Here is a 14,146-nt window from a genome sequence, read left to right on the forward strand (position 1 = left end):
CTCAGTTCTCCCATCTGAAAATGAGAATAATAAAATTATCTACCACATAAAATTGTTGTGAGGATTAAACGTGTATAAACTGGTAAGCATAGTCCTTGGCATAAAGTGAGCTCTGAGTGAACCCACTTCCTCAGAAAAGGGGCTTCATGGGTTGAAGTAGGAGATATTAAAATTAGGACAAGCAAGAGAAAAAAGGGTAAAATAGTCTTTGGATTGAAAATACCTGTATTCCAATTGATGAGAGTATTTCAAATTGTATATGAAAACAGCACACTGTACCCCATGATTGCATTAATGTACACAGTTATACTATAAGAAATAATAAAAAAAAAAAAGAAAATACCTGCATTCCATCATCACCCCCCTGTAGTATGTGGCACTACTCAAGAGGCAGCACTTTGAGGTATCTTCAGGGACAGAGTATTTCATATCTGGAGATCATCCAAACCTTTTAATTTGAACTTTTTACAACTTTCAAGGCATTAATTTTCTTTTGTTTTGATAGTTAATGTATATGTCTTTAATTTTTTTGTTATTTAAAATTTAACTGTACCTCAAGCTAAACCTCATATCTCAAGGTACATAAGTCTTGTAAATATTATTACAAAATATTTATCAATAAAAAACATTGAATAAATAAAACTAAGGTTAGTGTTTTATACCTGAAATTTAATTCTGAATATTTCTTGATTAAAAATATTTTAGTAATATTTAGAGCCTATATTTATTTACAAGAGTTTATTATATTATGTTTTCTAATAATTATTAAAGGTTACAGAACAAGGCATGAACACATATATCAAAACAGAGGAATAAATTGACCACTTGAGAATTGACAGAATCTGGAAAAATTTGTTGTTTTGTGTGTGAATTGGACTGTTCATACAAATAATGATGTTCTATGATGCTTTTGAATTTGCATTTAAATCTCTAGAGTCTTAAGAGATTTTTCCTCAAAGGAAAACAAAAGTGAAAGGTAGTTATATAACCACTATGACTTTGACTCATTACTAAAAGATGAATGAGTTCTCATTACAAGAGGTAAGATGTTGGCATTGGTTTATGAAGCTGATATATTGACTTTCATTTACACTTTGAAAACACGTTATATCTGTACTCACAAGCTAGAATGCAGAAACAAGATAAATGTAGTGTAGTAATCAGCTAGTGAGCAAATTTGGCTGAATTGCTGTTTCCACCATCAGTTTCATGTGAATGAATAGGCATAATTCCAGTTACCAAGATTTCTTGTTTATCTTCCCATAAGACATAAAATCAGATAGTCACTCAACACTATTCAATCTGGGCATTCTGCCATAATGCTAGTAAATTCACTAGGTTTGAGATGCTATGGGTACTTATGGATAATACAAAGTATTTTAACCAAAGAATTAAAAATGTAAAAATGATGTAAATATTTGCATAAAAGCTTACTTTGTTTATGAACCCAAATGTTTCTGGCTGAAAAGCAATAACATGATAGACAGAGCTTAAGACATAAAGTGAGAAAATAAAATGAGCATCATCCTTGTCACTGGATAAACCTTCTTTGATTTTTAAGCTATACTTTATTCATCTATGTAGTATATTGAAAATAATATTATTTTATTCTACAATGTCCCAATTAGAAAACATTTGTCATGACAGGAACCTATTTGATTTATTCAAATAAATGGGTTTTGTTTGTTTGTTTGAGATAGAGTCTTACTTTGTCACCTTTGTTAGAATGCCATGGTGTCATAGCTCACAGCAACTTCAAACTCTTGGCATCAAGCAATCCTTTGACCTCAGCCTCCCAAGAAGCTGGGAAAACATGTGCCTGCCACAACACCCCCTATTTTTAAAGATAGGGTCTCACTCTGGCTCAGGCTGACCTTGAACTCCTGAGCTCAAGTGATCGACCCACCTCAGCCACCCAGAGTGCTAGGATTATAAGTGTGAGAAACCATGCCTGCCTCAAATAAATGTATTTGAATTATGTACTCAATATTAATTAAGAATTTTGTATAGTTATTACATTGACATTTCAAACTACTGGGAAAATAAAATAATATATTTAATTATAAATATTTTTAAAATACCCAATAAATTTTTGATAAGTGACCTCATTCATAATCCTAATTTGAAATCCCTTTCTGGTAATAGGATCAAAAACAACATTATTTCTTCTTCTTAAAAAATGATTCTCTGAAACTAATATGTATTTTGAACTATGTGACTAACCAAGTGCATCCTTTACAATTAGAAGCCAGAAAGCATAAAGGATAAACTATCATCCACTCATTGCCAGGCATGTTGGACTTAATGGTATTATTTAATTTTGTTATTGGGTAGTTACTAAAGAAATGAGCAATCAGAATTCCTGGGGTTCATATTCTGATTCCACCACCTGCTTTGTAACCATATAACCTCTTTCTATGCATTGATAAAATAATAATGAAACTAATATTATTTTATGGAAAATGAACCAGAATATGTATACAACTTTTTCTTAGCTCTGTGCTTAGAATTTAGCAAACATGTAAATAATATTAGCTATTATTCAATCCTTCATTTAAAAACTCTGTATATTTTTCTTTGTTTCAATATGCTCACCAATATTTTTTGTTTTTTGTATCTGTCTGTATTTTTTATTCTTCAAATTTAAAGCCATTTTAACTGCATTTTTGAAAGAAAGTATAACAAGTAAAAGATACTATTTAAAGGAAATTTGTCTAGTGTTTGTGATAAAAATAAATTTTTAAGACAGAGAGTCGTCATTTCATATAGAAAGGTATTAGTGTTTAAATATCTTTATAATGACTTGCCATATGTATTAATGAAAATGAAGCCAATAAAATTATAACACACTATTATAAACAAAATATAACACAAAATAATATAACACAAAATTATAACTACGCTATTCTCATCATAGGTTCATTCTGGCAGCAGATATATTGTCTCATGGAGTCCCTGGTGGATGGGAACCACACTGCTGTCACAGGCTTTATTTTACTGGGCTTAACAGATGATCCTGTCCTTCGAGTCATCCTCTTCATGATGATCCTATGCATCTACCTGGTGACCATATCTGGCAACCTCAGCACAATCATTCTAATCAGATTCTCCTCTCAGCTCCATCACCCTATGTATTTTTTTCTGGCTCACTTGGCTTCTGCTGACATAGGCTATTCATCTTCTGTCACCCCCAACATGCTTGTAAACTTTTTGGTGGAGAGAAATACAATTTCCTACCTAGGATGCACCATTCAGCTTGGTTCAGCAGTTTTCTTTGGGACAGCTGAATGCTTCCTTCTGGCTGCCATGGCATATGATCGCTTTGTGGCAATCTGCAGTCCTCTCCTTTATCCAACCAAAATGTCCATACAAGTCTGTGTCCAGTTATTTGTTGTGACCTATATAGGTGGTTTTCTTAATGCTTCCGCCTTTACCTTTTCCTTCTTCTCTTTATCCTTCTGTGGACTAAATCAAGTCAATCATTTTTTCTGTGATTTTACTCCTTTAATTGAACTCTCCTGTTTTGATACCAGTGTCCCTGCAGCTGTTCCCTCATTTTCTGCTGGTTCCATAATTGTGGTCACTGTGTTTGTCATAGCTGTCTCCTACATCTGCATCCTCACCACCATCCTGAAGATGCGCTCCAGGGAGGGGCGACACAAGGCCTTCTCCACCTGCACTTCCCACCTCACTGCAGTCACTCTGTTCTATGGGACCATTACCTTTATTTATGTGATGCCCAAGTCCAGCTACTCAACTGACCAGAACAAGGTGGTGTCTGTGTTCTACATGGTGGTGATCCCCATGTTGAACCCAATAATCTACAGTCTGAGAAATAAGGAGATTAAAGGGGCGCTGAAGAGAGAGCTTGGTAGAAAAATATTATCTTAGTTATACTTTTTATTTTGTAGAATATATTATTTTCTATAATAATATCCCATTAATATTAATAAAACAGTAAAAGGAAACTTCAGTCTGTGGTCAAAACATACATGGTTATGCATCATTAATAGTGTAGAGGTTTTTAGTGAATATAGGGGATATATTTTCAAATCAAACAGTGTATCAGTGGCCTATAGTGAGTTATCTTTTAAATTATAATTAGGAACACATTGTTTCACATGAAATGTACTTAATCTGCTTAAAATTATTTCAAATATTTTCATATTCTTCTGAAATTAGTTTTATACTATAGGTAAAGGTTATTATATCTCTAACCCCCTTAGACTGTGCCCATTTTCAAGATCAGTTTATCCTAGGTTAAGCCTGATAACTACAGTTATGGCTGAGTACATTCTGAAAGAGAATGGTAAAGTGGAACCAAATAGTAAAATTGCTGGAGATTTACTGGGAATGACCTTTGTAGAAAGATACAATTCTGCTCTGTATTCCTGGCCTCTGGTTCTGGCATAGTTATAGGAGTCCCTAGAGGATAACAGGATGAGTTGCTTCTGACTGTCCTGTGAATTTCTCTGCCAAGTCAAAGTAACTGATTTATTTTGCTGGAATGAGCAGAATTCCCAAACTCCTCAGAGACTGAGTTTGAAACATACAAGCAATAATTTCCAGGAGTATGATCCAATTGCAGGAGTGCAATTGAGACTGTGGAGGAAAAACATTTGCAGTGACTTGTTCATTGTCACACTTACACATCCTACTCAGGCAGCTCTAGGGGACTTGACTGTCTCTCCCCTAAAATTTTGACTAGCTGTAGATATTTATTCAACCTCCACATGGTGAGAAATAACTCATTTATTACCCTTTCCTTTCCTTTCCCTAGTGTTTCAGATACTAATTCTTCACTTTTGCTGACAGAACTGTAGGAAATGAATCATTTAATTCATTTATTTGTTCTTTCATATGTCCAAAAATCAAATTGAGTGACTCATATTCTAAGAACTGTCCTAGGCTATGGGGGATATAAGTGACAAACAGCCAGAGATGTCTGGCTTCATGGAACTTATCTTCCAGCATAGGTTTCAGACTCTAAAAATAACAAGCAAGTGATACAGACTTTAGAAGTGGATGTGGCTATGAAGAAAGAAAAAATAGAACAGTGCATGAAATGTTGATATGCCAGGAGCAGACAGTGGTCACTGCAGGTCTTGCTGGAAACATAAAACCTGAGTAACAGTTACAGGAGGGAAGACAGTTTATTCTAAATGTGGTGATACCTGGGAACAATTGTATGAGTCTAGTCTTCCATTCACAAGCATATAATTTACATTTCTGTTCCAACAATAGTAGGGTTGGTCATTTTAATCAATCCCATGGTGACAACAGTGAAAATAAATGATAAAGTGTTAGATATATCTATAATGTCACTTTAGAGTCTTTAGAATAGGGAGGAATAGCTTCACCAGAAAGTGTGAGAACCTAACACTCAAAAGTGCTTTTGCTAAGGAGAATTTGACAAGTGAGAAGAAAGTGTTCCCAATATGTGCTGTACATTTAATGTTCTTTTGGGGTTGAAAAGGGCACAAATGAAAGCCTGGGGCTTGATTAGATGAGAAGTCTGATTAATGCCTCTTACATATTTCCACGGGATAAAGTGTAACCTTATATAACCATGCCTGGCAGAGATGAGGAGCCCTGTAAAGATACAGACTTCAAGCCTTGTACTTGGATATGATGGTTAAGGACAGGTGGTATCACAGGGCCAAGCCTCAAAGCATACAGTGAAAAATAATGACTGTCAGAAAGGAATAAGATACCAAACATGGGGGAAAGTTGAAATAGCAAAAAACAGAAAATGAACCATTAAGGTTTCAGATATAGGAATTAATAAACACAAATCTTAATATTAGTTTATTAATAATAATAATTTTAAAATGTATACACTTCAGTAAATACTTTGGTTTATAAAGGGTGAATATAGTAGCCACATATCCATCACTGACTCATAAGATTTCCAAAATTCAATGGTATACAAATTGTTATTTTCTTCAATAGGGCCGGGACCTACTCCATGTTAAGTTGTCTCTGTGTCTCATGGCTCTACCTCTGGACCTTTTGTTTCCATGCTATGGATCATCCTTCCTCTTCCAGAAAAATATTTCCCATGTTATAGCTGAGTAGTTTTCTTGGCCTATCGCATGACTATTGTAGGCTAAGGGTTGTAGACATTTCACTTTTCACTGTCTTTGTCTCTTTCAGTAAAAGCTGATATATTCAAAAATTTTGTGAGATTTACTAGAGAAATGCAAATAAAACCTCAATGAGTTACTAATTTGCACTCACATGGATGGTTAGAATTAAAAAGTAAGATAATAAAAAGTGTTGGTGAGAAGGTGTCTTTTCTCATGTAGCTGCTTAGTGGTATGCACTTTCCTTTTAGTATTGCTATTATTGTATCAGAGATGTTGGTAGCATGTATGGTTTTGTCATTAAATTTGAAAAAACTTTTGATTTCCATTTCATTTCCTCATTGACCAAAGGGTTGTTTAGCAGAAGGTTGCTTAATTTCCATGTGTTGTAGTTTTGTGAGTTCCTCTTGGTAGGTATTTCTAGTTTTATTCCACTGTAATCTGAGAAGATACCTGGTATGATTTTAATTTCTGTTTAATTTTCTGAGATGTGTTTTGTTATCTGACACATGATCTAAGAAAATGTTCCCTGTGCTGAAGATAAGAATGTATACTCTGTAGTTTTGGGGTTGAATATTCTGTGAATGTCTGTTAGATTTATTTGTTGTAAAGTCTTATTCAAAGCCAATGTTTCTCCATAGGTATTGTGCCTTGATGATATGCTTATTTTGAGAGTCGAATGATGAATTTCATAGCTATTATGATGTTGCCTTATATTTCATCCCTTAAGTCTAGTAGTACTAGTTTTGTGCATTTGGGAGTTCCTGATGTTTGTGCACATTTATTTAGAGTTCTTTATTTATATATATATTTTTTGCCACTAATACATTTTTTTTTTTATTATTGTTGGGGATTCATTGAGGGCACAAGAAACCAGGTTATACTGATCGCATTTGTTAGGTAAAGTCCCTGTTACTATTGTGTCTTGCCCCCAAGAGGTGTGTCACACACTAAGACCCCACCCCCTCCCTCCTTCCATCCCTCTGCTCTCCCCTTCCCCTGCCCACCACCATGTACTAGGTCATTAATTGTTGTCATATCAAAATTGAATACATAGGATTCATGCTTCTCCATTTTTGTGATGCTTTACTAATAATAACGTGTTCCACATCCATCTAGGTTAATATAAAGGATGTAAAGTCTCCATTTTTTAATGGTTGAATAGTATTCCATGGTATACATATACCACAGTTTGTTAATCTGTTTCTGGGTTGGTGGGCATTTAGGCTGTTTGCACATTTTGGCAATTGTAAATTGAGCTGCAATAAACAGTCTAATGCAAATGTTCTTATGATAAAATGATTTTTTTCTGTCTGGGTAGATGCCCAGTAATGGGATTGCTGGATCAAATGGGAGGTCTAGCTTGAGTTCTTTGAGGGTTCTCCATACTTCCTTCCAAAAATGTTGTATTAGTTTTCAGTCCCACCAGCAGTGTAAAAGTGTTCCTTTCTCTCCACATCCATGCCAGCATCTGTGGTTTTGGGATTTTGTGATGTGGGCCATTCTCATTGGGGTTAAATTGTATCTCAAGGTGGTTTTCATGTGCATTTCTCTAATAATTAGGGACAATAAGCATTTTTTCATATGTTTGCTAGCCATTCATCTATTCATGTCTCTTTCCCATTGATATATGGGATAAATATATATATGACATTTTTCATGTGGTTTAATTTGAGTTCTCTGTAGATACTAGTCTTCAAGCTTTTGACTGATTCATAACATGCAAATATCCTTTCCCAGTGTGTAGGTTGTCTTTTTGCTTTGGTTATTGTCTCCTTAGCTGTACAGAAGCTTTTCAGTTTAATTGAGTCCCATTTGTTTATTTTTGATGTTGTTGTAATTACCATGGAAGTCTTCAAAAAATCTTTCTCCAGGCAATGTATTTCAGTGTTTTTCCCATGCTTTCTTTGAGGATTTTTATCATTTCATGCCTTAAATTTAAGTCCTTTATCCAACTTGAATCAATTTTTGTGAGTGGAGAAAGATGAGGGTCCAGTTTCAGTCTTTCACATGTGGATATCCAGTTCTCCCAGCACCATTTATTGAATATGGATTCTTTTCTTTCTTTCTTTCTTTTCTTTTTTTTTTTTTGAGACAGAGCCTCAAGCTGTCCTCCTGGGTAGAGTGCCGAGGCATCACAGCTCACAGCAACCTCCAACTCCTGGGCTCAAGCGAGTGTCCTGCCTCAGCCTCCCAAGTAGCTGGGACCACAGGCGCCCACCACAACGCCTGGCTATTTTTTGGTTGCAGCCATCATTGTTGTCTGATGGGCCCGGGCTGGATTTGAACCCACCACCTTGGGTGTACATGGCTGGTGCCTTAGCCACTTGAGCCACAAGTGCCGAGCCAAATATGGATTCTTTTCCCTAATGTATGTTCTTGTTTGGTTGGTTGAAGATCCGGTAGTTGTAAGATGTTAGTTTCATTTCCTGGTTTTCTATTTGATTCCAAATGTCTATGTCTCTATTTTTGTGTTAGTACTATGTATTCTTGACCACTATGTCCTTGTAGTATAGCCAAAAATCTGGTATGCTGATGCCCCCAGCTTTGTTCTTATTACTAAGAACTGCCTTAGCTATATGGGTTTTTTTTCTGGTTCTGTACAAAACCAAGAATCATTTTTTCCAAGTCTTGAAAGTACAATATTGCTATTTTAATAGGGATGGCATTGAATTGGTAGATTGCTTTGGGAAGTATAGACATTTTAACAATGTTGATTCTTTTCAGCCATGAGCATGGTATGTTCTTCCATTTGTTAATATCCTCTGCTATTTCCTTTTTTAGGGTTTCATAATTTTCTTTATAGAGGTCCTTTACCCCTTTTGTTAGGCATATTCCTAGGTATTTCATTTTCTGTGAAGCTATGGTGAAGGGAGTTGTGTCCTTATTTAGCCTCTCATCTTGGCTGTTGTTGGTTTATACAAAGGCTGCTGACTTGTGGACATTGATTTTATATCCTGAAACATTACTGTATTTTTTGATGACTTTCAGGAGTCTTGTGGTTGAGTCTTTGGGGTTCTCTAAGTTAAGGTCAGATCATCAGCAAAGAGGGAGAGTTTGACCTCCTCTGCTCCCATTTGGATGCTCCTTTATTTTTGTATCTTGCCTAGTTGTATTGGCTAGAACTTCTAGCACTATGTTGAATAGTAATGGTGACAAAAGACAACTTTGTCTAGTTCCACTTCTGAGGGGAAAAGCTTTTAGTTTTAGTCCATTTAGTGAAATTTTAGCTGCAGGTTTATCATAGATAGCTTTGATCAATTTCAGAAATGTACTATGTATGCCTATACTCTTCAGTGTTCTAATTAGAAAAGGATGCTGGATTTTATCGAATGCTTTTTCTGCATCTATTGAGAGGATCATATGGTCTTTGTTTTTGCTTCTGTTGATATGGTGAATAACGTTAATGGACTTTTATATGTTAAACCAGCCTTGCATCCCTGGGATAAAACCTGTTTGATCATAATGTATGACTTTTTGATGATAAATTGTAATCTATTGGCTAGGATTTTGTTGAGAATTTTTGCATCTATATTCATTAGTGAAATTGGTCTAAAGTTCTCCTTTTTAGTTGGATCTTTTCCTCATTTTGATATCAGGATGATGTTTGCTTCATAGAACATGTTGGGGAAAATTCATTCTTCCTCAATTTTTTGGAATAATTTCTGCAGTATGGGAATAAGCTCTTCTTTGAAGGTTTGATAGAATTCTGGTGTGAAGCCATCTGGATCGGGCATTTTTTGTTGGGAGATTTTTTATTGTTTCTTTGATCTCAGTGCTTGAAATTGGTCTGTTCAGGAGGTCTATTTCATCTGGGCTAAGTCTAGGGAGATGGTGTGATTCCAAATATTGATCCATTTCCTTCACATTGTCAAATTTCTGGGCATAGAGTTTCTGGTAGTATTCAGAGATAATCTCTTGTATATCTGTGGTAGCAATTGTTATTTCCCCTTTATCATTTCTGATTGAGAGTACGAGAGATTTTACTTTTCTATTTCTAGTTAGTCTGGCCAAAGTTTTATCTATTTTATATATTTTTTCAAAAAAACAACTCCTTATTTCATTAATTTTCTCAATGATTGTTTTGTTTTCAATTTCATTGATCTCTAATTTAATTTTGGATATTTCTTTTCTTCTGCTGGGTTAAGGCTTAGGTTGTTCTTCTTTTTCCAATTCCATAAGATGGCTTGTGAGTTTGTTGATGCACTCTCTTTCTGTTTTTCAAATGTGGGCATCTAAAGCAATAAATTTTCCTCTCAGGACTGCTTTTGCTATATCACACAAGTTTTGGTAGTTTGTGTATTCATTGTTGTTGTGCTCAAGGAAGCTAATGATTTCCTCTTTTATTTCTTTCTGCACCAAACTGTCATTCAGCATAAGGTTGTTTAATTTCCATGTGGAGTTGAACATTTATGTTGAGTTGAGTTCCAGCTTTAGTGCCTTGTGATATGAGATGATACAGGGTAAAATTTCAATTCTTTTGATTTTGTTGAGATTTGTTTTGTGTCCTAGGACATGATCAATTTTGGAGAATGTTCCATGGATTGATGAGAAGAATGTATATTATGTATCTTTGGGATGGAGTGTTCTATATACGTCTATCAAGCACAGTTGTTCTAGGGTTTCATTTAAGTCCCTTATATCTTTGTTTAATTTCCATTTTGAGGATCTGTCCAGCTTTGTAACAGGAGTGCTAAAGTCCTCTTCAAAAGGAGGAGTTATAGGATATCATATTGATCAGACTAATTAAGGTCTATTTCAGGAATCTGGGAGCATTTAATTTGGATGCATAAATATTTAGAATTGAAACATTTTGTGTTGTATTTTTCCTTTGACCTATATGAAGTGACCATCTTTGTCTTTTTTGACTTTAGTTGCTTTATGTCCACATGCATATGAATATAAGATTGCACCTCCTCTTTTCTTCTGAATTCCATTTCCCTAAAAAGTTGTCTTCTAACCCTTAACTCTGAGTTTTAATTTGTCTTTTGAGGCTACATTATGTTTCCTGCAGATAGCAAATGGATGACTTGTGTTTTTTAATCCAATCAGCCAGTCTATGCCTCTTCAGTGGGAAATTCAAGCCATTAGCATTTATTGAGATAATTGATAAGTGTGGCAGCATTCTCTTGATCTTATTTTGTGAAAGTCCATTGCTTAGTTTTGTCTTTTGCATCATTGTGGAAGCTAGTTTCTGCCCTTTAATTTCTGGGTGCTTACTTTGCTGGTAGTCTATTGTGATGGTCAGTGTATAGAACAGGTTGAAGTATTTCCTGTAGAGCTGGTCTTGTGGAAAATTTCCTCAATGTTTTCATATCAGTAACAGATTTGACTTCTGCATCAATTTTCACACTTAGTTTAGTGGCATATAGAAGTCTGGGATGGAAATTGTTCTGTTTAAGTAGATTAAAGGTAGATGACTATTGTCTTCTGCCTTGAAAAGTTTCATTAGAGAAGTCTTCAGTAACCCTGATGGATTTGGCCTTGTAGGTCAACTGGCACTTACTCCTGGCAGCTTGCAGAATCTTTTGTCTTGGACAAAAGTTCTTCACAATGTGTCTTGAAGAAGCTCTATTAGAGTTGAGGCCACCTGGCATCTAATATCCCTATGAAAGGAGTGTGTCAGAATCTTTTGTGATATTTGGGAAATTTTCATTTATAATATTCTCTAGTATGGCTTCCATTCCTCTGGGGCATTCTTCTTCCCCTTCTGAGATATCTATAACTTGTATGTTTGAGTGCTTCATAAAGTCCCATAATTCTGTCAGTGAATGTTCTGCCTTGTCTCCTTTTCTGCCTCTTTAACTATCTGAGTTATCTCAAGAGCTTTGTCCTCTACCTCTGAGATTCTTTCTTCTGCATGGTCTAATCTGTTGTTGATACTTTCTATTGCATCTTTAAGTTCCCTAACTGACTGATTCAATTCCTTCAGCTCTGCTATATCCTTTCTATATTTTTCATATCATTCATCTCTTATTTGATTTTGTTTTTGGATTTCCTTTTGGTTATTTTCCACTTTCTCAGCAATTTCTTCATTTTTTTCATCATTTATATTTTAAATTCTCCTTCTGTCATTTCTAACATTTCTTTATAGGTGGAATCCCCTCAGAAGCTCTTTCAGGGTCACTTGTGGGGGTTGCTCTGGACTGATTTTTCATGTTGCCAGGATTTTTCTGCTGATTTTTCCTCATGAGTGTTTTCTTTTATCTGTTTCCTTGCCCTAATTTTCATTTCACTTCCTCTTGCCTTTTAAGTTACTGAGCATCTGGCCTAAGGTTTCAATGAGTCCTTTTGGTACAGGACCAAAAAGATGAGAAGATTGAGGAGCAAGAAAGGAAAAAAGATTTAGAAAAAAGAGAAAGGAGAGAAGGTGAGTAAAAGAGAATATTAACAAAAAGAAGAGAGGCACAGAAAGAGGGAGACAAGAATAAAAAAGGTGTACAGTAAGATGCTTTGACTCAACCTTAAGATCCCCCCCCACCTCTGGGGGTGCTGGGTTCAGTGGTTCCCCTGAGGTCAGCAGCTCTTTGCTAGCTTGTTCAGATACAGTACCCCACCTCCACCAAATAAAGAGGAAAGACAAAAATACTATAAATCAAACCAAACAAAAAAACAGAAAACCTTATGGGATAAGATTAGGGGAAAAAACAATAGGCACAGAAACACTAGCAAAAAAGAAGTCCTTATTATGAAAGAAGGCAGCAGTGGAAAATTATATTTGAACTAGATAAATGAAGAAAGAAAATCTAGAGGGAAAATGTTGAAATAAATTTAAAAAAGAATCAAAACAAAACAAATCCAAAAACAAAAACAAAGCAGTATGTATATCTTGCTAAATATTATCTGGGCAACAGGTGATCTTCTGGGGCATGAGATGTTAATCACAATGTTGATATAGCTGTATGAGTTGGAGACTGGAAACCTCTGCTGATTTGTCAGACCCTGAAGAGTTGAGAGCCTAAATCTCTCCTCAGCCCACTTAAAAGACACTATAAACCATTAACCTTAGCTAAGCAGAAGCTTTCCTAGGAAAACACTTGTTGCTGGGATCTCTCCTGAACTTCTTGCTCCCTTATCCAGTGCACCAAAACTGGTCTTACCCTATGCCCCCAAGGGCCAAGGCTGTAAAGCAGCCCTACTACTGCCAAACACTGAAATTTTCACTCTTGTCCAGCGTCACAGTTCCAGTCTTTGGCACTGCTCAGTCACTAATTAATTTGCTCATTAACTAGACTAGAGCGAGGTCTCCCAGCCAAAGCCTTGCTCTGCAACCCTGAGGGCAGAGCCTGCAGGGGTGGTTCTCTCACAGTGGCTGTGCATGGCCCACAGCTGAACAATATTAGGTCTCTTCTAGCTCAGCAGTTCAGTCCAGGGCCCTAGACAACATTTAAAGTCCTCCACAATCTTGCCTGAGTTCTCCCAAGGTATTTCAAGCAAGTGCCCAAGTCCAAAAAACAAAACAGCCCAAAAGTAAGGCCTTCCCTGTTTGCAATTTTGCTGCTATTGAAATTACAGCTGTGGTAGTCATGGTCTCAGACTGAATGCACAAAACCACTTTCCAGTTCTCCACCATTTTTGTCTTCCTCCTGGGGTCCAAAAGTCTCTTGCTGTCTCCCTGTGTCCTTAAAGGGATGTTTCTGGGCCGAATCCACAAACAAGCGATGGCTGGAGTCTTCTCTCCCCAATCTCACTGCACCCAGTTGCAAAGAAGGTGTTACTCAGCTGCCATCTTGCTCCCTCCTATAGTTAGAGTTCTTATAAGTTGATCCCTTATCATATGATGAACATCCTTGGTTTTATTTACTACTGTTATTATAAAGTCTATTTTGGAAAATATAACTACTCCTATTCAATTCATTATATTTGCATGAACTATTTTCTCCCATTTGTTTACCTTGAGTTTATATGAGTTTATATGAGTCTTTATGAGCTATGTGGGTTTCTTGAAGATGTTGTATGTTTGGGTTGTGTTCTTTTTATCCATACCACAACCTATACCTTGTGAGTGGGCCATTTAAACCATATACATTAATTTTTTTAAATTTCAAAATATTAAGGAT

General features: G+C 35.8%; 1 protein-coding gene across 1 annotated transcript; it reads left to right on the forward strand.

Moving 5' to 3' along the window:
* Window positions 1-2,942: 2,942 nt before the first annotated feature.
* LOC100954540 (olfactory receptor 502) lies at window positions 2,943-3,891 on the forward strand. Its single transcript, XM_003781495.2, has one exon. The coding sequence runs from the start codon at window positions 2,947-2,949 to the stop codon at window positions 3,889-3,891; it is 945 nt and encodes a 314-aa protein (XP_003781543.1). The 5' UTR covers window positions 2,943-2,946.
* Window positions 3,892-14,146: the final 10,255 nt, after the last annotated feature.

Source organism: Otolemur garnettii, unplaced genomic scaffold, assembly GCF_000181295.1.
Source record: "Otolemur garnettii isolate 467f Iridium unplaced genomic scaffold, OtoGar3 scaffold00001, whole genome shotgun sequence".
NCBI classification, from domain to species: Eukaryota; Metazoa; Chordata; class Mammalia; order Primates; family Galagidae; genus Otolemur; species Otolemur garnettii.

Bases quoted from the DNA above. Each gene is read 5' to 3' on its own strand.
- LOC100954540 (XM_003781495.2), top strand. From the start codon at position 2,947: ATGGAGTCCCTGGTGGATGGGAACCACACTGCTGTCACAGGCTTTATT.